A 23,269-nucleotide genomic window follows, 5' to 3' on the forward strand; every position below is an offset into this window, starting at 1 on the left:
AGGATTTTTTTTTTAATGCTTACAGTAAATTATTTTAATTTGCTTTTGGCAAACTAGCAGTATTTCAACACAGGGAAAACCTATCTGCTTCTACATGGAGGGGTGCAACGTCTCATCTGCTGTGTATATAATGACATGTGGAAAAGCGGGCGCTTCAAGATGCTCACGTGCACATAAGCTGAATCAATGTGACTCAGAGAAGGAAGAACTTTACTAATCTGGCCTCCGTGAGCAGAGGCCTCCATATGGAACCTTTTTTGTTATGTGCATCGTGGATGGGAGGCAAACTTGGCCACTTCTCTACCTTACAAGGAGGACCACTACCTGGGAAATGTATTCGCAAGACCATACAGAGACGTCATTACTGAATCTTCTTAACTGCGTTGCCAGCAAATAATTGTGTAGGCTTGGGAACAGGGACTGCTTTGGCAGTGCATTGCCATAGCATGTGGTGTTGTACTGGCATCACCAAGCAACTCAGGATGTGGCACTAAGATGGCTTGAGATATATATATATATATATATATATATATATATATATATATATATATATCCCCACCCGGAGGCATCTTAGCATACATGATATTGCTTGCCAGCTCGCTGGCATAATCATGGCAATCTCGTCTTTAAAGCACTCGAGTAAATTCAAAGGTTAAAACCCACATTTATTTCTGGACTATTTTTATCTCACCCTTAGCAGAAGTTGGCTGTATGAAAGATGCTCAGATTCCTTGTAAGGAAAAAAAAGAAGCCTTTTTTTGAAAAATGAGGGTTGCTTGATTACTTGGCAGGAAGCTGCATGCAGGGAAGCTTTAAAGGCTCTGCTGAAATATATATATATACTGAGAAGCTGAGATATATTTCAGGTATTCTCCTGTTGACATATTTTTGCGGTTTGTCATGAGTTCCTTAATTTCTTTCATCAGGCCCCCCAGGTCCCCTGCTGGCAAATAGCAAGAGGCTGGCTTGAACCTCTAAGACAGCAGACAGATACAGCCTCCCTTCCTAAGTGCTCGCTAAGCGATGGAACTCCGTAATGCAACAATTAGGAACTTGTCACATGTTTGGAATTAGGGGGCCGTTCATGGTTATGCTTGGGTTTGTTTGCATATTTCCAAAGAGCAAGACGGATTTTGGAGAATCAGTGAAATAAAGCCATTAGTTTTCAAGCAGCTTGCCCGCTAGCTCCCTTTAACTTCAACAGCTACAGTTTCAATGCGTCTCAGCGATGGTTTACTAGTGTTGGGTTGTCTGTGCTTCCCTTTCAGGCTATTGGAAGGAGGAGGGGGAGAGCTTTGGATATCAAAACTCTGGTAACTGTTTTAATTTTCATTTTTTGGCATGCATGCATTTGAAAGAAAGCATAATAGTAATAATAATAGTGGACAGGGACCAATGTGGTGTCCATGGAGATGTGCTTTTAGTCCTGCCCTCCACCTGGTGGCATCTCCTCACAGCTCCCTCAAAGCCCCCCCCCCCACAGGGTTCAGGGGCCCTTTTCTAGAGCAACAAGGGGCTACAGAAAAAAGTGAAGAATCAGCCAACTCTCCTGTGGAAACAGCATAGGAGCCAACTCCTACGGGCTGAGAGGTCTTCAGCCCCCCCCCCCCAAAATATTTGAGGGATCTGGGCCCTCCTAAAGTTGATGGGCATTGCCATTCAAATGGTGTGTGTGCACTGTGTCATGTGATTGATTGTGCGAGGCAGGCCTTATCTTTACACACCCAATATTTTATGCAAGTTAGCACCCCTGGCAAACACCCAGTATTGTTCCCTTATTTATTAACCCAAACATTCCACATCTGGGATTGTTAGGAAAAGTACTAGAAATGAAACTGCTATGCAAATCTATGGTGTGACTGCGCTTGGAACATTATGTCCAGTTCTGGTTGCCACCCCTCAAAAAGAATATGGTAGAGGTGGACAAGGTAGAGGTATGGTAAACAAGGTATGGTAGAGGTGGACAAGTAAGGGACAGTCAAAATTATCAGGAGGATAATTAGCTAATTAGCTAAAGTGGTGCTTCAGGTTAAGAACAGTTTCAGGTTAAGAACAGATCTCCAGAATGAATTAAGTTCTTAACCTGAGGTACCACTTGTATTTCTTTACACAGCATATAGTTATATTATAGAGGGAACCATATGTATGTGTCCTACACTGACAAATCTACACAGAAGGATACATCCGTAGACCTCTGAAGCAGCAGAGGGCAATTGAAGTCAACCCTTTCTAACATTCTGCAGGCACCTCTTGACTTAATGTGCCCCAGAGATGGTGGTAAAAGCGAGGATCTCATTCCTGACCTCTCCAGACACAAAGCTGCCCTGTATTATATTTCTGTGTATAGCCAGCTCACCTTTCTGGTGTTTTCTTTATCCATCCTGTAATGGATTTTCTGCCCAAAATATGGGCACTTGCTTATCACCATAGGTCAGTGGTAGAGCATCTTCCTTGCATGTTCAATTCCCATCATCTCCAAGTAGAGCCGGGAGAGATCCCTGTCCGAAACCCTGGAGAGCAGCTGCCAATCACTGGAGACAATACTGAGCTAGATGGGCCAATCATCTGACTCCATATAAGGCAGTTTCCTATGTTCCTAATTATGTAGACACCAAGGGGGTTGGCTGTTTGGGACTTGTGGTGTTAGAAACAAGCCTATAAAACATAGAAAAAGAAGGAACAAGGCCAAATAAATGTACTACACTTTGCAGTCGTCACGTGACAATTTTGTTTTGTTTTTAAGAAGATCCATTGTAGCTCCATGAAAATATGTGGCCTGCCTTTGTGGCAGGATTTGTTCCCCATGCTCACAGGTGTTTGTCTGTGTTCTATTTTGGGCTTGAATATTTTTTCCCCTGTTGTCAATATTGGGAACGTTTCAACCTGCGCAGACTGCAGGCAGTCCTGGGGAGCAGGGTTTTTGCTCGGCTCTGGCATCTTTTATTGTCCCCAGTGAGGCTTATTATGTGGCACAATGGATAGAAGAAAATCCATCTCTCCACTTTAAACATGATAAGTCTTTGTCACCTACAATGCAATTAATGCTAAAAATAGACAAGCGCCTGTGATAAGGCACTGGCTTGAAGGGGATGAGCCACTGCCAAATAACAAAGACTTATCTGGAGGGCCTGAGGAGTCAGCCTCCACTGAGCTGTCAGTTTGCTGATTGCCATTTCTCTGTGAGTTTGATGAAATATTCATGCCTTTGCTCCGCTTGCTCTCCAAGCACTATTGATTTCTTGTATAAACGCTGCTATATTTAGTCTAGACAAATGGAATGTGGGTTGCTGCAGAATAAATTGGATGAAAGGGCTGGGATCTCGCTGTCCGCTTTTCTCTTGGTCTGGGACAATTATTTATAATCAAGGGTAGTTTTTGTAACTTAAGGGTGATTTCTTTTCTCCTTCTTTGCAATTTTGCCTCAGAACAAAAGCCAGGAGTTGGGCAATATCCTGGCAGGTTTAAAAATGCTCGGTACATAAGCTATACCTTGAGCTTCACGATAGCTGTTTCTGAAAGTTGAAAAAGAGAGAAAACCGATAACTATGTTTGATAATTGTTTGTTGATAGAAAAATGTAAGAGAGACTCAGCATCTTCTATCATCCATATGTTCTTCCCTTAGGCTAGAACATTCCCAAGTGGTTTAAGGGGCTAAAAATATGTATGCAAGCATTTTTATTTTAAAAAAGAGCCTTGCATTTATGCTGCACGTTTCTTTTTGAAGAGCCAGAGCACTAATATTATGTTTATATAGTGCTCCGTTTTCCTTGTGTTGAACTGTGGCAGTGAAAGAAAAGCGAGTGAAACAAAGAAAGGGGATGTTGATTTTAAGGGATAGGATATTCTTCCAGTGCCCACATGCACATAATTCTGATATACGTATCTGGGCAAAGAGACTAACTCATAGTTTTGTTTTTTTAAAACACTGTCTGGTATAGTTGGCTGCTCCTGCCCTCTACTGGATCTGCTGTGTACCATGGGCCTTATTCTGTTCACAAGAGAAGAGTTCATCTCTGTGAAAACAATGCATAAAATTCTAAAGAGTGGATATGTGATATGAATTCATATGTTTTACAGCTGCCAGGAGAAAGTGTCAAAAACTTTGGGGGATTCCAGAACTGCAGTCTGTAAAGCAATGGACATTTGTTATGTTCTGTGACTCTGGTGCTGTTAGATTAAATGGCATTTTAGGGGACTCTTAAGGGCTACCTCAAAATACCCCACATATTGGCTTTCCCACTGGTTTTATAATGGTTGTCAGAGCTCCCAGTTCCCACACCATAACCCTATGAGAGGACCCTGCTGTCAACCACACCTAAAGATGGGAGCATCCACACATACCCCATCACCAAATACCCCGCTTCCCAAAGCCATGGTTCCCATTGCCTTCTAGAAACAAAAGGTGATACTGACAAAGAGTCTTAAATTTCCTGTTTCCTCCTTCTTTCAATTTTGTGGGCATACTCTGGACTGTAGGAAAACCTGCAGGAAGAAGTTCGGCAGGAATGCCAAAAGCTGGGTGGGAGGAAATGAAAGGCGAATATTTCAACTTCATTTAGTCTTGGAAGCCATGCTGAAATTCTCATTCTGACAAGAAATCCCTTCTCTGCCACTGGAAATACAGCACCAAATTCTGAAATCCAGAAATGAATGAATCTTGACAAGCATGGGTTTATGCCTTGTAAATGTTTCCTCATTTCTCTTCTCATTATTGCCTCCAGAGGTGCCAAGGAGTATTACAGCAGCAATCCCAAACAGAGAGAACACCTCGTATCAACATAGCAAGCTGCCTTATCTAGACTCAGGCCACTGATGAGTCTTGTCAACACTGATAGGAACAGTTTCAGCCCTCCCAGGGCTTGAAGCTGGGATGTTTTTTGTGTAAAGCATGAGCAAAGCACTGAGCTGCGAAGTAATGCAAGGCACCCAGGAGCCCACAGAGGTCTCCACCCACCGAGAAGGATGTCTCCTGTAGCCACCCAGGGTGGCTGGGGCAACCCAATCAGATGGGCTGGGACAAATAATAAAATTATTATTATTATCGATTTATTCTGTATGATTTACTTTTCTGGCCTTACCTTCTTCCAGCCAGTCTCTGGCTGGCACTGGTAATTCTTCCCTATCTCTGCAATTGTTATCATTAATCATTCAGTCATTCCACATTCAGAAATGGAGTAGGAGATCATTCCTGTTGCATCTCTGCATGTGTCACCGCTTGGGGTGGCTGAGCACTTGTCTGTTCGCCTGGCAGCAACCATCACAGGAAGGATCTGTGGCTCAGTAGTCCAGTGCATGCAGAAGGTTCATGCTATCCCTCTCATCACCAGGCATGGCAGAGAAAGACCCCTGCTTAAACTCTGCAGAATCACTGTCAGAATGGACAATATTGAGGCAGGTGGACTAAAGGTCAGCTTGGTATAATTAGCTTCCTATATTAAATAGCAACCTATATTCTTCTGAAAACCATTGGTGATTTGAGAGCATGCCTTGTTAGTGCTCACAAAGGATGCTCACAAATCCTCAGTGAGTCATCCCTTGCCCTCTCCAAGCCATGGAAATAAATGCTGACGTCCTGTTACTATTGCTGCCAAAAGGTGACATTCAACAGGCTGTATGACTGACAATAGCTGGTGAATGGCAAATATCATGATTTTATAAAACTCCTATCTGATTTTTCCCCTCCCTCCCCCTTACCCTTTCTGTTCCCCACCCCCCTTGTATACCAGTGGATGTGAAGTCAGAAGTTCCTGTGGGATTAGAACCTATCACACCATTAGACCTGCGGACAGATCTCAGGATGATGGTTCCCATGGTGGACCCAATGATACGTGAAAAGCAGCTACAGCAGGAACTGCTCCTGATCCAGCAGCAGCAGCAAATTCAGAAACAGCTCCTTATAGCAGAATTTCAGAAGCAGCACGAGAACCTGACGCGACAGCACCAAGCTCAGATCCAGGAACACATAAAGGTAGCAACATGTTTCTTCTCTTCCCAGATTGCACCATAGCAAGCTAAGTGTTCAAAGACTTCAGGGCACTGTCTCTTGGGATGCCATACAGCAGAATGAAGCTTCAGCTATATGAGCGGCGCATGCGGTGAATGTACACATTTGTTAGCATGTGGATATTCCTCCAAATGTGTTTATAAAAATGTTTGCAGGGGTGCACAACAGAGGGAGCCACCTGAAATTCATGTATTTTGCAGAAAGGCATAGTATTCCAAATTGGAACGTTCTGAAAACTTTCCAGCCAATTAGTGAACACATTGAGAGCTGTATCAATCTGCTTTAGAAGTGCGTTGTTTCCTTCTCTTTGCTTATGTATGGAGTCACAGATTGATTCAGACAGGTATGCACAGAAGACCTTCTTTAAGCCACATGGCTGTATTTTGCACTGTGCTATCTGCATCCAGAAATTCAGCCAGATTTGTAAAAGGTACAACTCCAAAAATAAAGGTGAGATCTTCAGAAGCGTCACCAAAGGCATCCAGTTGTGTTTAGCCCCTAGTTGTGTTAGGTTTGGTGAGTCTCTTTGTAAAATGCTTGTTAGTTTTGGACTGACTCTGTGCCTGTTAAAATGGAAACGGTTAATGTGACCTTTTTAAGTTAGCTCTGCTGAAGAGAATGAAAAATTTAATAAGGGCTTTTGCTTAAGCAATGCAAGAAAGTCCAAGATGGGCTTTTGCCTCTCATGCTTATAGCCTCCATCTGTAGCTCACGGTGCTTCAGAGCTGTGATTAGTTGGGCATGAAATAATTGCTCTTTGCCTGGTGTGTGAGAAGAGCAACCAGAGCCTTTGGTCACAATGGCAAATGTGCAAAAATAGCACAAAAAATGTGCATACAAAAGAAAAAAATCTGGTTATATGGAGATTAAAACACTAAGATAACAATAATTATAGAGCTGTGTCACATTTTATGGCACTTTTCTTGAAAAGAGAAAAATCAGAACACTAGACTGGAAGAGCAAAAGAAATCTGAAGGCAAAGAAGGAAATTACTTTTCTTTTGGCCCTGATCCAGCTAAAGGGGTGCAGCAATAATGTCCCATAATCTGTGCAGCTGGCAGATGTTAAGATTCAGCAGAGATGACCCCACTGCAGTTTGGTGGGTTCTGCAGCTGTGGAAGCTCCTGCTGAACCCACTGAAGGCATGGTGGGGCATGCACTACTGCTGGCAGTATCTCCCATTAATGGTAGCTGTCATATGGCCCTGACATGGGATATGGTGGGTGTGCTGCAGAGCAGGACTGATGGCAGATCCACAGGATTCAACATCAGACCATTTCCTATTAAGGGGCCCAATGAAGACCCTCTACTGCACCAGCCTGAGAGTTGGTACAGCAAGAATAAACAATCTGCTCACCACCACCACCTTCCACCCTGGCAATCAGGAACCACCACCACATTTATGAGTGCTCGCTTAACAATGATATATACTGCCATCAAGTATATTCGTGATTTACTTGGGAATAAGTCCTGGTGAAATTGGCTGAGTGCTTCTGAGTCAGCACAGATACAATCCAACTATGAATTCACTTGAAATCAATGGGACAAGTTAGTCCTGGAGAAAGTAATTCCTGTAGCTTTCAAAGGGACTAATGCACAGATGATTTTGTTTGCTGTAGGACCACGGACTGCAAGCGGGGTGGAGGCTGGGCATGACCACCTCCAGCCTTAAGACTATACTTTCTTATGACTATGTCTTCTTTGCAAGTTACAACAGGAACTCTTAGCCATCAAGCAACAGCAAGAACTCATTGAGAAAGAGCAGAAACTGGAGCAACAAAGGCAAGAACAGGAACTGGAAAGGCACCACAGGGAGCAGCTTCCTCCAATCAGAAGCAAAGAAAGAAGCCGCGAAAGTAAGATCTGTTCAGCTATCTAACTTTGATTGGCTTGCTCACTACTGCCTCCTCCACCACCACTGCCCCTCCAGTAAATGACTACATATATAAAAATATGGTCTGGCAATATAATTCCATTCAGGTCCAGGGCACTTCCAAGTGATTGTTTATTGAGCGTTTATCCTGATTTGTTTGCAGGGAGATTAGACAATGCAGGCTATTTAATGAGCATTCGTTCCAATTTGTGGGGAGGCAAGTGTTATTCAATACTTCCCAGTGCATTCTTCCATCGTGTTTCTTAATTCTAAAAGTCTAATCTCTTGTGGGTTTGCTGTGCAGGACCTCTCAAACAATTATAAATGTACAACCTAAATTTGCCACAATTTGATTGAATGCCACCCAAAAAGAGCAACAGTTTGGAACTGCCCGCATTGTGTGTTCCATTAAAATCCAAAAACATCCCTATTAATTGCAGTGCTAATATTTGTATGGAAATGTAGATAGATAGATAGGGCACGATGATTTTAATTGACAGTCTTCTATTACTGTGGCTTCTAGGAAAATAAATTCAAAAAAAGAAAGAAACGGCACTACTGGAATGTGATACTCACTAGGGGGAGGCAGATACATATAATTCCCCTCGCAAATGGAATGGGAGTGAAAACTAAGCTGTTTCAGTGCTTCAAAAATATTATTTACACGGGGTAACAATTTATAAACACCAAATGTATTCATTATCCCCCCTGGAATTTCTCATTGATAATAAAGTGTGTACCAATATTTAGCAAAATCGAGAATGTTGTGACATCCTTTAAATATGTTTTTAGCTTATAAGGGAAATTATATAAATTTAGCAGTAGCATAATGCCATGTTTAAAGTTTTGAAACAAGGTTCTCAGAGACCTGTATTACTTCAATGAACACAATGACACACATTTCAGAGTGTGCCCCCCTAGTTTATACTGTGCTTTCAAAAACTATCCATAATATTTTTTTAAGTACCCAGGCCCTCATTTTCCTCTAATGACTGCAGCATTTGACATCTTCTCTAAAGAAAGGAAATCAGGGGAAAGGCATTATTTGATACAACTATTGTCTGACACTCATATTTACATTTTTTTCTAGCAAAACTGTTGCTTTTGTATGTGCATCTGTTTTGTTTTGTTTTTTAATGAATTCTGGACACTCTATACAATTAGAAACATGGGAAACAAACCTATTTCTTTTAGGAGCAGTGGCCAGTACAGAAGTGAAGCAGAAACTTCAAGAGTTTCTATTGAGCAAATCTGCAACGAAAGACTCTCCAGCCAATGGGAAGAACCATTCCGTTAGCCGGCACCCCAAGCTCTGGTACACGTATGTTTAGCCTTCTGCTATCTTAAACCCTCCCCATCCGATAAAGTGGAAAAGCAAGTTTTAAAAGTTCCAGATCCCAAAATGATAGCAAACTGAGAAAGATGCTGCATACCATCATCTTTGCCTCCTAAGGGCTAATGTACCTCTGCTGGATATTGACTTTACTTATAAAAACCTAACAGGTAGATCCACCAGATGCCTTGTTTACTTAGCATTCATCCTGATTTGCTTGCAAGGTGTTACCTCTCTTCCCCATCAATTGTTCATTCTCCCTACACTTTTCAGAGTATATTCCCATCACATTCCCAGCCACAAAAAGTCTGTTTAAGTGGATTTGTTGCACTAGGGCAACAGAGTGCTCTAGTCCACTTGGGTTGCACAAAACTGAATTTCTGGTTTGCGATTGAATACTGTACTTCCCACAAAATAGTGACAGCCTAAAGGGCCCCCTCCCCTTTTAGCTTATTAGAAGTATTTAATTTGTGAAAGTATCCTTAGTATAGAATAGGGCTTGATAAAAGCAATAGGGAGACATATTTCCCTATTGAATTTCGCATATGCCAACACTCCTTAGTTTCGTAACCAATGTAAACAGCTGTGTTTAACCAAAATGACCACATTCAGGATCAAATTACACAATCTACTACTTGTTCCCATCAACAGGACTGAGATTCACTATTTTTGCTCAGATATCCTTGAGCAATCTTGAGGCTTTGAATTTGCCATTTTTCTGAATAGTTCATTACAATAGTCAGATGACTTTTTTGTTGTTGTTCAAAATGCCAAGCAAGGCATTCAGATTGATATTCTTGTGCAGATTCTTGAGAAAATTGAAAACGGGTGTTTTATTCTACACCTTAATAGGATAAATGGAATAGAATTTGGGGGGAAAATGGTTCTCATTTCAACTATAAATGAGTTTCTTGATTAATCTTTGACTGAAGACCAGAATAAATTAGGCTGCTCCTTGACTCTAAAATGTCTTCACTGCCTTTTTTACTTAAAGAAAAGTTTGAGTTAGATTGGCGGAATACTAAGTGGGTAAAGGTAAAAACCCTGGATGGTTAAGTCTAGTCAAAGGCAACTCATCTCACTTCAGGCTGAGGGAACCGACATTTTTACTAAGGAGGGCATCAGGTTTGGTACATAGAGAATGTCAGAAGTAGTATTATTTTTTTGATGCTCAGTTGCCAAAAAGAGGTTTCTCATAAGCAGATATTTCACACCAAATAGGGGACCCGGACTTTCTTTTTCGCATAAGAATTTGTTTTGTCCCTAGACTAAAGGAAAACAATACTTTATTATTATTATTTTTTTTAAAAATTGTATACCACCCTTCATTTGAAGATCACAGGGCAGTTCACAACATGAAATATATAATAAAAACAACAAGAAGAACAAAACAAACCACTAAGCCCACTCCAACAAACACATTTAATGTTAATCAGCCAAAGGTCTTGTTTTTGCTGATGTTTTTGAGAGAGAGATGTTTTTGCCTGGTGCCTTAAGATATGTAATTAAGGTGCCAGGTGAAAATCTTGATATATACATGCAGCATAAACGAGTCAGTCTCTATTAATGATACTGAAATGACTAGTCCAATGGCAAATTTTATCTGCACTGCCATGACACTTCTCTTGCATGCATTTTATGAATTACCCAGAGAAAAATGATTGCGAAGTCTGAGCAGTCCATACCTTACTGTGTGTGCCCCTTAGCTACGTGTGCCCCATAACTATGTGTGCCCCATAGGCTTTTTGCACACTTGGAAGAATCAAGCTGCATCTATAGCTTTAACATTTTCTGTAACTTGGATGTATAAATTGTTAAGTCACAAAATATCAGACATTGCATTGACCATCTGTGTCTTCTGTAGGGCTGCCCACCATACCTCTTTGGATCAAAGTTCTCCTCCCCTTAGTGGAACGTCCCCTTCCTACAAATACACGTTACCAGGAGCACAAGAGGCCAAGGATGATTTCCCGCTTCGGAAAACTGGTGAGTATAATAAACTTACCTTAAATTCCACCTCTGTTCTGCCTCAAACATTTTTTTAACCAATATGAAGCTTAATTTGACCTTCGGATACAATGTGAACATAAAGGAACATCCAATATCAAAGTTATCTGGGATATATTCACTGTCAAAGCTAAAATTTAAACCACCTTCTAATGAGAATATTGCATACCACTAATTTCATGTTTGTATTCTGTTGCATATTTGCATTAGGAGGGCTGATAAACTTTGAATGAGTAGCTCAAAAAAGCTTGTAATGTCCAGGTGCAACCCAAGGTGAGCTCCATTGCCCCATAAATGTTCTTCTGTTCATAAATTTAAGTATTGCAACCATGTGCTTCAATATTGTGCGTGCATGGTATGAATTACTCACACTAAATGCTCAAAGGCAGTTGTTGCTTGTGTTTCAAATGCATAGAGGAGATTAGCAAGACCAGGGGTCAGCAACCTTTTTCAGCCATGGGCCGGTCCACCGTTCCTCACACCATGTGGTGGGCTGGAATATATTTTGAAGAAAAAAATGAACGAATTCCTATGCCCCACAAATAACCCAGATGCATAAAAGCACACATTCTACTCATGTAAAAACATGCTGATTCCCAGACCATCCGTGGGCTGGATTGAGAAGGCGATTGGGCCGCATCCTGCCCCCGGGCCTTAGGTTGCCTACCCCTGAGAAAGACTTTCTGATCTGTCATCTTTCTTTTTCTTTTTGGTCTAGCAATGAAGAAAAATGGGGCAAAAGTAGCAGTTCTGCACTGGACGTAACCTACAAATCCAGTATTTTGGTAGCTGGTGTGGTGGAGTAGAATCACTCTGCTGCAGCTTCCTGGATATGGTTGGGGTGGAGCAAGGGGGTCGGGGTTGTGTATACACAAGGGCAGAGCCAATTCCACTAGTGTGCCTGTGCAGCCCTGATTTTGTCACTACCCTGCCCCAAATGCAGATCTATTTCAAAATTCACACTTCTGTGAATTTTGCAATGCAGTTCTTCAAACAAACAATTTATACAAAAATGCATATTTGTGGGGAGGGGAGAGGTGCACCAAACACGTATATTGGGGGAAACATACAAAAATGCATTTTATTTGAGAATATTGTTTGTAAAATGTGTTTATTATTCAATATACATAAAAGAATGTGTTTATTAGGAGAAATTGACACTAAAATGCTGATTACATATATAAAAATGAAGGGGTTCAGCCCAAAGAATGCTATTTCAATTATCCTTTCTCCAGTCTCAGTATAATATATAAACATATTATTCCTGCCTGGATTATACTACAGTTTGAACATTTAAATTGCCCCCTCCACCCTTTTTAAAAAATGTATTTCTCTTCTTAAAAAAGCATTATTGATATTTATGAGGTGTAAAATTGTTGATTGGTAAGGCCAAACATTTTCAAACATTTTAACAGTATTGTTCTGGTGCAGCTGTTAATACTTTTACATCTCTGTGGGGGTTTATAAATATTCCTTAATTCAATTCTCATTGTCTGCATAAGAGGGCTACAATATAATTAAAGCCAGATGTTTTCTATACATTATTCCAAATATTTGGGCACGCCATACATCAGCTACAGAGAAAATGCACAACTACGAGGCTCTTTTTGAAACACAACATATGACATACACAGATGAATAATGAGCTGATCTCATTTTTGGTCACTTCTGTTCTTCTGTTTATGTGACAGGTTTTCAAACTAAAAAAAGAAAGCATAGGCAGAACATCAGTACAGTGAGCTATGTGTTAGGAAAATTCCCATTTTGTTTTATTGCATCTCTTAAGAATTGGTTCGTGTATTGTATATATCCTGTTTAAGTAAGCAACGTGGGGCCCCTAATTGAAGTGGTCCTAATTTCTGCCCTCAGCTACATATTCACAAAGCTCCCAATGATTGCCTAACAGTTTTAGAGGAAAAAGCAACAGGAACCAGGATGACACGAGTGAAATGACCCTAAACTGATCAGGATGGCTATGGGGCCATCCCTTAGGCAAAAGGGACATTCTGGAGCCTACGACATCCTCCTGGGACCAAACCAGACAAAGCTGTCCCATGAACCACTCATATGTATAGACAGGTTCTTTGCCCGCAAATGTTTGACCTTTGTCACAAGAAGTGGTCTTTCCTCTCCCTCCTTTCCCTGTTCTTGGGCTATGAATGGTCAGAGATACTCGTTCTTGATGCTGACCGTGTGATGTTTTAATCTAATTTTGAGGCTGCTGCTTCATAGGCATTAGCTTTTGTTTTGTCTGTAGGCTTGGGGCAGGAACAGGGATTCTTACCTATCACAACTGTTAAATTAAACATTAACACACAACTGTCAGACTGTGTGGTTCTGAGTTCACAGCTGTATATTTGGATTGAAAAAAGCTGATTATTTAGGGAAGTCTGGTTAAGGACTCCATCCAGTTGCTTTCTACAGCTGAATATATATATACTTTTTACTGTGATTGCATACGCAGGCCAGATTGAGTCAAAATATTGCTAACCTACCCATTCCATCTCCTCTCACAGTTTGTGTGCTCAGATATATATACATATATATATATATACATATATATATACATATGCAGGTTTTGGTGTCTTCGGGTGTCTTCCCGTGTAAGAGTTGGGGTGTCTAGGCGACGTTTCGACGAGGTCTCACTCGTCATCTTCAGGCTGGTGCTTACGGCTTCTTGTTACTGGCTCTGTTCCAGTAACAAGAAGCCGTAAGCACCAGCCTGAAGATGACGAGTGAGACCTCGTCGAAACGTCGCCTAGACACCCCAACTCTTACACGGGAAGACACCCGAAGACACCAAAACCTGCATTCCTGTACCCGTGAAAATCTACGAAAGCATATATATACATATATATATATATATATGTATGTATGTATATGTATATGTATATGTATATATATCTGAGCACACAAACTGTGAGAGGAGATGGGATGGGCAGGTTAGCAATATTTTGACTCAATCTGGCCTGCATATGCAATCACAGTAAAAAGTATTGCTCTGTTGATGAGAAGAAGAGGGGAGTTAGATTGGGAGACAAATAGTTAGTGGATTGCGTAGTGGGGCAGAGCTTTCCCAGCCCCAACATAGCTACCACTTACCTAGATGGAGATGGAGTGGGGAGGACAGCTAGACACACTGTTGGGAGCACTGAGTTGGCTCTGCTGATGTGTGTGCACAGTCCTTACCTACCTTGCTCTCTGTCCCAGTCATGTCCAGGCAAGCAAAGCCAGTGCCAGGAGGACAGTTCCATAGCTCCACCCTAGCACACCAGCTGCTGCTGCAACTAATTATGCTAACTAGGCCTGTTTCAGAACTCCCCTAGACAGAAGTACAGACAGGAGTGCTTCTGGTTGGGCTGAGTGTATCAAGTGAATCAAGGGTACCCATCTGAATATGATTTTGAGGCTAAGAAGGATACTTGGGGACCAGATGTAGGGGTCAGCTACAGGTCCAGGTCCAGTAAACATGACCAATGGCCAGGGGTGATGGGAGTTGTAGTTCTGGAGGGCTAAATCTGGAGGGCTAAAGCTTCTCCACACTTGGTGTATGTGGTTGGAGTTCAAAATGGGCACTGGAATCCAGAAAGGATGTAATTGTATTGCTAACATCTCCCACAGATAAAATGTACTAAGTGTTATATCAGAACTGGCTCTCAGTCTGTACAGTACAAAGCTCACTTACATCATAGGTAGCATTGCCATTGTATAAAATGACAAATTCCCATTGTATAAAATGCCGAAAGTACTGATTGTTTAGAAACACAGTGTAACTTGAGATTGATTTTTATATGGTTAGAATAGTGGCGGTCATAATTAGAAGGCATTTTCTGAAAATTTTGAACTCTCTTCTCAAGTGCCTGGTGAAATATTGCAGAGTTGAGAATCAGATTTATACATTTGCCTTAGATTTCTTCTTCCCAGGCAGTGTCTAATAATTAGTCTCCTTTTTTTTTTTTTGGAAGCTCAAACAACTTTACATATTTTTGGCCTGTGGAATACATGCTTGTTCTGCATTTTTTTCCATCCCCGTTCTGCTGATCAAACTGCACCATTGGTAGCACATGTTCCCACATGTTGCAAGGCAGTCTTCCGCAGCCTTATGCCCTCCAAAGGTTTTCAACTACAATTCCCATAATTCCTGACCATTGGCCATGATGGCTCAGGCTGATGGGGGTTGTAGTCCAAAACCTCTGGAAAGTACCAGGTTGGGAGAGGCTGTTGTAGGTTCTCCAGTTACTTCCTCATGATACTACTAGCATTAGTGAACAATAGGGATTCCTCCAATGTGAGGCCAGCATGCAGCTTGATAATTACTCTTCACTGGGTCAGGTGCGGAAATGATCAACTTCCTCCTCCTTTCAGGAAACTGCATAATTTGAGGTTCTGATGAACCACTATGACAGATCTGCAAAAAGAAAGGTAGATGCAGGACTAGTGAACTGTGCTACCCCAAATCTCCATAAAGTTACATGAGAATCAGGAGAATCTCATTTTACTTATACAAACTGGCCCATTGCCACTCTACAATAAGAACTCCCACCGCTCTGAGAGTGCAGGAAGCCCTAGGACTTCATAGTTGTGGCCGTAGTAGTCAAGACCTCTAAAACAGATTATTTAGGTTATTGAACAAAGATACATTTGAAGTTACAGAGAAGCACACTTAACATTGGATATGTGATCAGGCCTGTGATTCGAGGTTCCTGCTGCCAAGTAGCATGTCTTGGCTAAAGCCGAGTGCTCTAAGTATTTCAGAGCTATTTATGAATAACAGCACTAGCTTTATAGTTCTCTCTTGATTTTCTCATGGGAAAGTAATATAAATGAGAGTGATTCCTCCCAGTTGGATTTCACTGTTAGCAATGCAAATCATGCCGAAATTGTACATAATTCCCTTCCAAAGGAAAGGAAATAGCATTTCAATGGTTTTCCTCAGTGTCTCATTGACTTATGGTGGTATACAATTAATTCTGCTAAATTACTCTACCAGATGGAAGGTTTTACATTGTGTATGAAGCTAATTAAGTTTTGCTGTTGTTATAACTCCAGATAGAAAGGACCAAATCTTAACGTGAGCTTATTTTAATCAACTTTCTTAGTGAGGCAAATCCTCAGGTACTATGAAGAGGTAGCATTTTTCCTTCCCCTCAGCCTTTCTTATATTTAACACACTTATGCCCCACCTTTATCTACAAGGAGCCAAAGACAACATACCTCCCTCAATTTAGCCTGTTAACCTTGTGAGGTAGCTTGTGCTGCCCTGACCCAAGGTCACCAGAGAAGCTTCATGGCTGAGTGGGCATTTGAGCCTAGCCTCATTATGCCATAATGGGTCTCATTATGCAGATAACAGTGTTGCACTTTCCAAGCAAAACAAACAACAACAGGCAACTTTTATTTTTATTTTGTACACCAGTTGTGGTTTTCCCCTCCCTTTCTGGATGTACCACAAAGTTCTGCACTCATATCACCTTTCTTAAATATATTGTCACAAATTATGGTATCACTGAGAAATTGGGGCATGTCACAATAAAAATCGCCATGGCCAAAGTTTGTAATTTGGACATTTATGGACCTATTTTTTAAGTACAGCCTACAAGCTAAATGTTTCATTTATAATATCATCTTAAGTAATGATAAAAGGTTGTTTTCCAAAACTCTAGTTTTTTATATATGAGCGTATGGCCTGGAGATAAAGGGCTTGCTCACTATGACTAGATATATTCAGAGCAGAATCTGTACCCTCAAAGAATCCAGGGAGTTGTAGTTTCTCCCTTATAGAGCTAAAATTCTCCACACCCTTAATAAACTACAGTGTGCAAGATTCTTTTTTGTACACCAATTAAATAGTATACCTTCTCATGCTTCCTGATGAGGTTCATTAAATAATGATCTGCAATTCAAGCAAATCATATTGATACAAAGAACTGTTTTGTTGCTGGAATCTTATGAGAATGATACTCTGTTATCTGTCAGAATCCAATCTTTATAAAGCATTTCCCAGCACAAATAAGAGAAATCCCTGCTTCAATCCCCCAGCCTTTTACACGTACCAGACAATGGAGAAGACAGAGTTGGTGACAAAGATATTTGTGGGCCTCTACTGTCATTTTCTAAAGGGACGCAGGTGGTGCTGTGGTCTAAACCACAGAGCCTAGGGCTTGCCGATCAGAAGGTCGGTGGTTTGAATCCCCGCGACAGGGTGAGCTCCCTTTGCTCGGACCCAGCTCCTGCCAACCTAGCAGTTCAAAAGCACGTCAAAGTGCAAGTAGATAAATAGGTACCACTCCGGCGGGAAGGTAAACAGCGTTTCCGTGCACTGCTCTGGTTCGCCTGAAGCAGCTTAGTCATGTGGCCAGCACCAACTCTGTCTTCTCCATTGTCTGGTACGTGTAAAAGGCTGGGGGATTGATTCAAGGTGATGGTTTTGATGTATGAAGCCCAATACAGATTGGAAGCACCCCTTCTATACCCAGTCCATCACTGTGCAGGTGAGGGCCACCTGCAGAGTGCATCTTATTGGGAGGTCCATTCCACACAGCACAGGAATTGGTGTTTAGCATTGTGGCACCTCCCGTTGCATATTAGATATGAGCAATTTCTGTTGTCTTTTCAGCATCTACCTTCCTCTTTTTAACAAGCATTTTAAATTGAGATTCTTCCCAGTCTGCCTCTGTATTGAAATTGTTTTAAAGGATAGATAGATGATAGATAGATAGATAGATAGATAGATAGATAGATAGAATCATTTGTTGTTTGCCTCCCTGCAAGATATGCATTCAATAAATAAACAAAAACCAAGGTACTGTTTGAAACAGTCATACTACATTCTAGTCCAGTTGTCCTGGATATATCAAGAACATATTCAGGACAGGGGTAGGCAACATGCAGTCCTCCAGATGTTCTGGACTTTCATTATCCCCAGCCAACATGGCTAATGGTGAGGATTACAGTTTAAAAACATCTGTGGGTGGGGGCACCATGTTGCTTACTCCTATTCTAGGTGTTTTCTCTCATTTGGTAAAGTTTTTAATTTCTTTCCTTTCTTCCAGCAAGGGGTGAGGTTGGAATCTGATTTCTACCCCTGTTGTGAAATAGTTTTCATTTAAATTACGATGCTTCATCTTTAATGGAAGTAGTTTATCTTTTCCACTGGAGCATAAATTCAGTCCTCCACAGAAAGGCGGTCTTGTGTTTATGCTATTGATTGAAATGCAGAGTGCGATGGGGAGGTGGTTAAAAATAGAAAGGCAATCAAAGCAGCTGGGCATGAAAACACATTCAGAGGCAAGTGGGACTTCTCCCTAGTGAAATGGCGAGGAGCTTTTTCTTCGGGCCCTGAAGAGTACATCCCATCATTCAGGCACCAATATGGAAAACTTCAGCAGTTGGAGGAACATGGAGACCTATAAATAGAATATAACCCTACAAGTAAATTGAGTCGAAGCCAGAGATGACTTCACTGCAAATTGTAATTATTGTCAGGTGGGATTATAGGTTGAAAGAGAGAAAAACAACTTGGTGATAGTGCAGTGCTTTTGCATGCTGATAGGGCAGGTTTTCTTAGGGAGCAGGTATTTGTTTTGAAAACATTAAAAACAGAACTGCTATACTGTCACTGGTGAAATGAAGCACTTTTAGCAGGTCATTTCTGTTGAAAGGTGATGAACTAGGTGTTACGTGGGAGATGTCTGATCAGACTGCCAGTATTGTTTTCTGTCCTTACAAGGAGCTGTGGGGAAGAGAGTTGGCATTGGGATCTTGTCCTGGGTAACATCTCCCTTGCTGTTTCTTCAATTGAAATCCTCCCTGAAGTTAGCATTAACCATGGGAGGGTGGAAGAAAAGTACTCACATTGTATTTAAGAGCATAGGAAGAGTTTACTGGGTCAGGCCAATAGCCACTGAGTCCTGGATCCCCTTTTCACAGTGGCCAACCAGATGCCTCTGGGAAGCCTGCGAGCAGGATGCAAGCCCGAGAGCCCTCTCCCCTTCTGCTGTCTCCAGCAATTGGTATTCAGAACCACACTGCCTCTGACTGTGGAGGCACAGTGTAGCCATCATTGCCAGTAGCCACCACCAATTGCCTTTTCCTCTTCTCCCCCACCTGCACAGTTAATAGCAGGGGGTGGGGGTGGGCAGGGATATGCAATGTGTCAGGGAAATGGTTATGTCAGGGAAGGATTAAACTCCAGTTACCTGGGACCAGAAATCAGAGCCAGATCTCCATCTTGCAAATGCTTTAAACCAAAGAAAAACACATCAAGAGAAATTATCGTAGACCCCCCTATTTACTCATTAGTTTTCCCCTTAGAGGGACGCGGGTGGCACTGTGTGTTAAACCACAGAGCCTAGGACTTGCTGATCAGAAGGTTGGCGGTTCGAATCCCCGCGACGGGGTGAGCTCCCGTTGTTCGGTCCCTGCTCCTGCCAACCTAGCAGTTCGAAAGCACACCAAAAGTGCAAGTAGATAAATAGGTACCACTCCGGTGGGAAGGTAAACTGCGTTTCCGTGCGCTGCTCTGGTTCGCCTGAAGCGGCTTAGCCATGCTGGCCACATGACCCAGAAGCTGTATGCTGGCTCCCTCGGCCAATAAAGCGAGATGAGCGCCGCAACCCCAGAGTCGGCCACGACTGGACCTAATGGTCAGGGGTCCCTTACCTTTACCTTTTCCCCTTAGAGCAGGGATGGAGAACCTGTGGCCCTCCAGATGTTGCTGGACTCCAACATCCATCTTCCCCAACCATGGGGCATACTGGCTGGAGCTGATGGGAGTTCAACAACAGCTGGAGGGGCACAGGCTGCCCATGTCTGCCATACAACCCTGGAACGGTGCTTACGGAAACACCAGGAGCAGTATGTAGGACAAGTGCAGGGCTACCTATGATTTAAAATAATAAACGTCTTGTTAGCATTTTTTAAGATGAGAAGCTGCTTTGAGATTACAGGAATCTCTCATGATGTTAGCTGGCATATAGCACTGTGTCTGATGAAGGGCTATTACTTGAAATGCATCAGGGATTTTGAAAAGAAATCATTATTTAGCATCTTGGAGTTTGACCCCCCCCTTTTTTGGGTCACATGTGACCTCTGCCATGAACTGAGTACGTGGCCTCTAGTGAAGCCCAGCAGGGTGTTGTGAAGGTGAATACAAAAAAAAAAGTTGCAGAGTAAAACATGCTTATGAATAAATACTATTTATATCTAATATCCTACTGTGCAGTTGACTTGCCAACTTGCTTATGATTTAAGAGGGAGAAAAACTATTTATTCCCGCTTCCTGACCTCTAGCTTTCTGTATCATAAAGATATATTTTGTTGTCTCCATTCCCAGCCTCCGAGCCCAACTTAAAAGTTCGCTCCAGATTAAAACAAAAGGTGACGGAAAGGAGAAGCAGCCCTTTACTCAGGAGAAAGGATGGAACTGTCGTCTGCTCCTTCAAGAAAAGATTGTTTGAGGTGACAGGTAATGAAAGACTGGACCGGAGAGATCCTGTTCGCATTTGGGGGGAAATATCATATTTATAAATGAGCATGTTTATTAAGTCCATACTAGAGTAATATCTTTACTGAGAGAACCAAATTGTCATAGAGTAGTGTGCAAGCTTTTGAGTTCACCAGAACTCTTCATCAGGCTATATGTTGGAACTTGTAGAGGGAGCGGCTGGTGTGGTGAGCCATGGATCTACTTCCTGGGATGGTGCAGGGGTGAGGCCACTGCCCTTTTCTGTTCCCTCACTGTCCCAGGAAGCCACAATGACACTGTGGTTGGAAGAGCAGTTTCACACCACCACACTGACCGCTCCTGGCAAAAAATGGTTTTTGGTGTTTGTCAAACCAGCCATGTCTGCATCTGGTAAGTTTCAACATCTAGCCTGGTAAAGGGTTCTGGGGAACTCAAAAGCTTGCATACTATTTATGTTTTGGTCGATCCTACAAATATATTGTCCTAATAAGGACTTTGGGATTTTTCTTCCAGGCTGCCATGGCTACCTTTACTCTGTGCCCTGTGTTGTGTAAATTAAATCAGATGATGCAGATAATTTAGAAATGTCAGTCCAAATATACATATCTTAAAGTTAATGCTGAGGAGAACTCTGTGTGTTCAATTCTTCAGATATTAATGAAAATCTTTTTTTTTCAAAATCAGAGTTTACACAAAACTAAATGATAGATGAAAGCATCCTTTTATTAGAAAAATGACCAACAATCTTTCAGTAGTTATCACCAGTTATTGTTGTTATTGTTTTTTGAGCTCTGTGTTCTTTTCTAAAGGTTCTTTTCCAAAGTTTCTAGTGTTAACTGAAATGTGTGACATCTCAGACAGATGGATAAAATCAACAGTGGTCATCTTTGTTCTTTATTCCTTTGGAAAAATTAACACTACATCCCATAAGATACACAGTCAGGGTTGTTGAGTTTGATGAGGGGAAATGAACTATTTTAAATCAAAGGATTTAATCCTTTGTATAGTTCAGAAAATTTTCAAATCAGTTTTTTTTAAAAAATCCTTCCTTTGTATGAAATGCTGCGGTTCATTGTAATATGATTTAAAAATGTGTAAATTTCACAGATGTACTACAACTGAAGGTACAAATGTTGTGGACTTTTTAAGGGGGGGCCCTGCACTACCCCTAAAGTGTCAGGAATAGGTGTGAAAGAGAGAGAGAGAAAATGGGCAACAATAAATGAGTAGAAAATGAGCTGGTCTTTTTACTTGCTTTTCATTATAGAGTTTGCATTAAAATTGATAGTAAGGGTGATATTTTTACTGACTGACCACATGGATCCAAGTTCAGCAACTGTTGTTTTCCTCAGCTGCAATAAGGACCTCACATCTTTAAACAATTCTGTGATATATTAGTGAAAACTGCCCTTTATTCTTTAGAAAGCATGCAGAAATGTACTGCATCAAAACAAAATAAGATATAACCATGAAAACGCCACGTTGAGATGTTTTAAGCTTCATGCTTTCCCCCAGAGTTCACTGACAGAGATGCACTGCCAATGAGGTATTGTTTTTTATTAGTTACTCATATAAAGGCTGGTTCACAACTGAAGTCCTCCAGGGGTTTATCCAAACAGCCTAGGAATGGCAGTAGGCCTCATGAATTGATGACATGTTATGATGACCTTTGAGTGTCCAGTATCTCTGTCATGCTGATCTCTCACAGAGGCAGCAGAGAATGCAGCCAAAGGTACTTCCTTTTCCTTTACTCATTAGTAACTCCCTTTCAGTATTTTCCTGCTGCTGAGGCATTTCTGAGGCAGCAGTGAGAGGGGGTAGAATTGCCAGAGTTATAAATTGTGCCCTTTGTCTATTGGAAGAATCATGGAATTGATTCTGAGAGTGAATAAAAAGATACATTGCAAATAGAACTTGGTTGCCTTATATGCCACCTTTATATTATATTCCTTTGAGAGGAAGAACAGGAAGTAGTTGTAGTAGTTGTAGTAGTAATACACTGTTTGCTGTAGCTGATATTTCCAAAATACTGTGTGTACTTATTTTTATTTCTTCTTTCTACCCCCCAGAATCATCGGTCAGTAGCAGTTCACCAGTTTCAGGTCCCAGTTCACCAAGTAATGCCCCTGCTGGGAATACAGAGAACGACACCTCAGTGTTACCAATGAATTCCCAAGCTGAGGTAAGACCAGAATCCCTTCATTGGCCTGGGAATCATTTCACCAGCTTTGGGAGGGGCCTCGGCATGGAGTCCTCTGGTGCCCCTCCTAGTAGGGGGCACCCAGTGGGATGTGCATGTTAGCCTGTTCCCTTCCTCTCCTACATGTTTCCAACTAGCGTAGGAATGAGTAAGCAACCTTACCGGTGGATAAGAGCGGGGGGAGGTTGGTAACCCTCCAATGGTGGTCACCACTGAAATTTCCCAGCTTTGTAATGTTACCCTGTGGGCAATTACTAGGGCAGCTGCCCTGAGCTCTTTTGAGTGCTGGCCTAGGGGAAGGGCAGCAACAGCAGGAGACCCTCATCAGCTTCCTAAGGATATTGTCTGCTGACCACCAACCCTACTCTCTGTCTCAAGCTGCCTT

At 41.7% G+C, this 23,269-nt stretch overlaps 1 protein-coding gene across 5 annotated transcripts in view; it reads left to right on the forward strand.

The window, feature by feature from the left end:
* HDAC9 (histone deacetylase 9) overlaps positions 1 to 23,269 on the forward strand; it is a 428,850-nt gene that overhangs the window by 199,041 nt on the left and 206,540 nt on the right. For 4 of the 5 annotated variants that reach the window (XM_083467863.1, XM_083467859.1, XM_083467860.1 and 1 more), the window contains 6 exons: positions 5,728 to 5,969; positions 7,714 to 7,861; positions 9,073 to 9,199; positions 11,076 to 11,197; positions 20,553 to 20,684; positions 22,754 to 22,866. In XM_083467863.1, the coding sequence (XP_083323989.1) occupies positions 5,728 to 5,969; positions 7,714 to 7,861; positions 9,073 to 9,199; positions 11,076 to 11,197; positions 20,553 to 20,684; positions 22,754 to 22,866 (884 nt within the window). The remainder of the gene's footprint in view (positions 1 to 5,727; positions 5,970 to 7,713; positions 7,862 to 9,072; positions 9,200 to 11,075; positions 11,198 to 20,552; positions 20,685 to 22,753; positions 22,867 to 23,269) is intronic. The other variant, XM_083467862.1, reaches the window with a different exon arrangement.

This window comes from Podarcis liolepis, assembly GCF_965112155.1.
Source record: "Podarcis liolepis genome assembly, chromosome: 12".
NCBI classification, from domain to species: domain Eukaryota; kingdom Metazoa; phylum Chordata; class Lepidosauria; order Squamata; family Lacertidae; genus Podarcis; species Podarcis liolepis.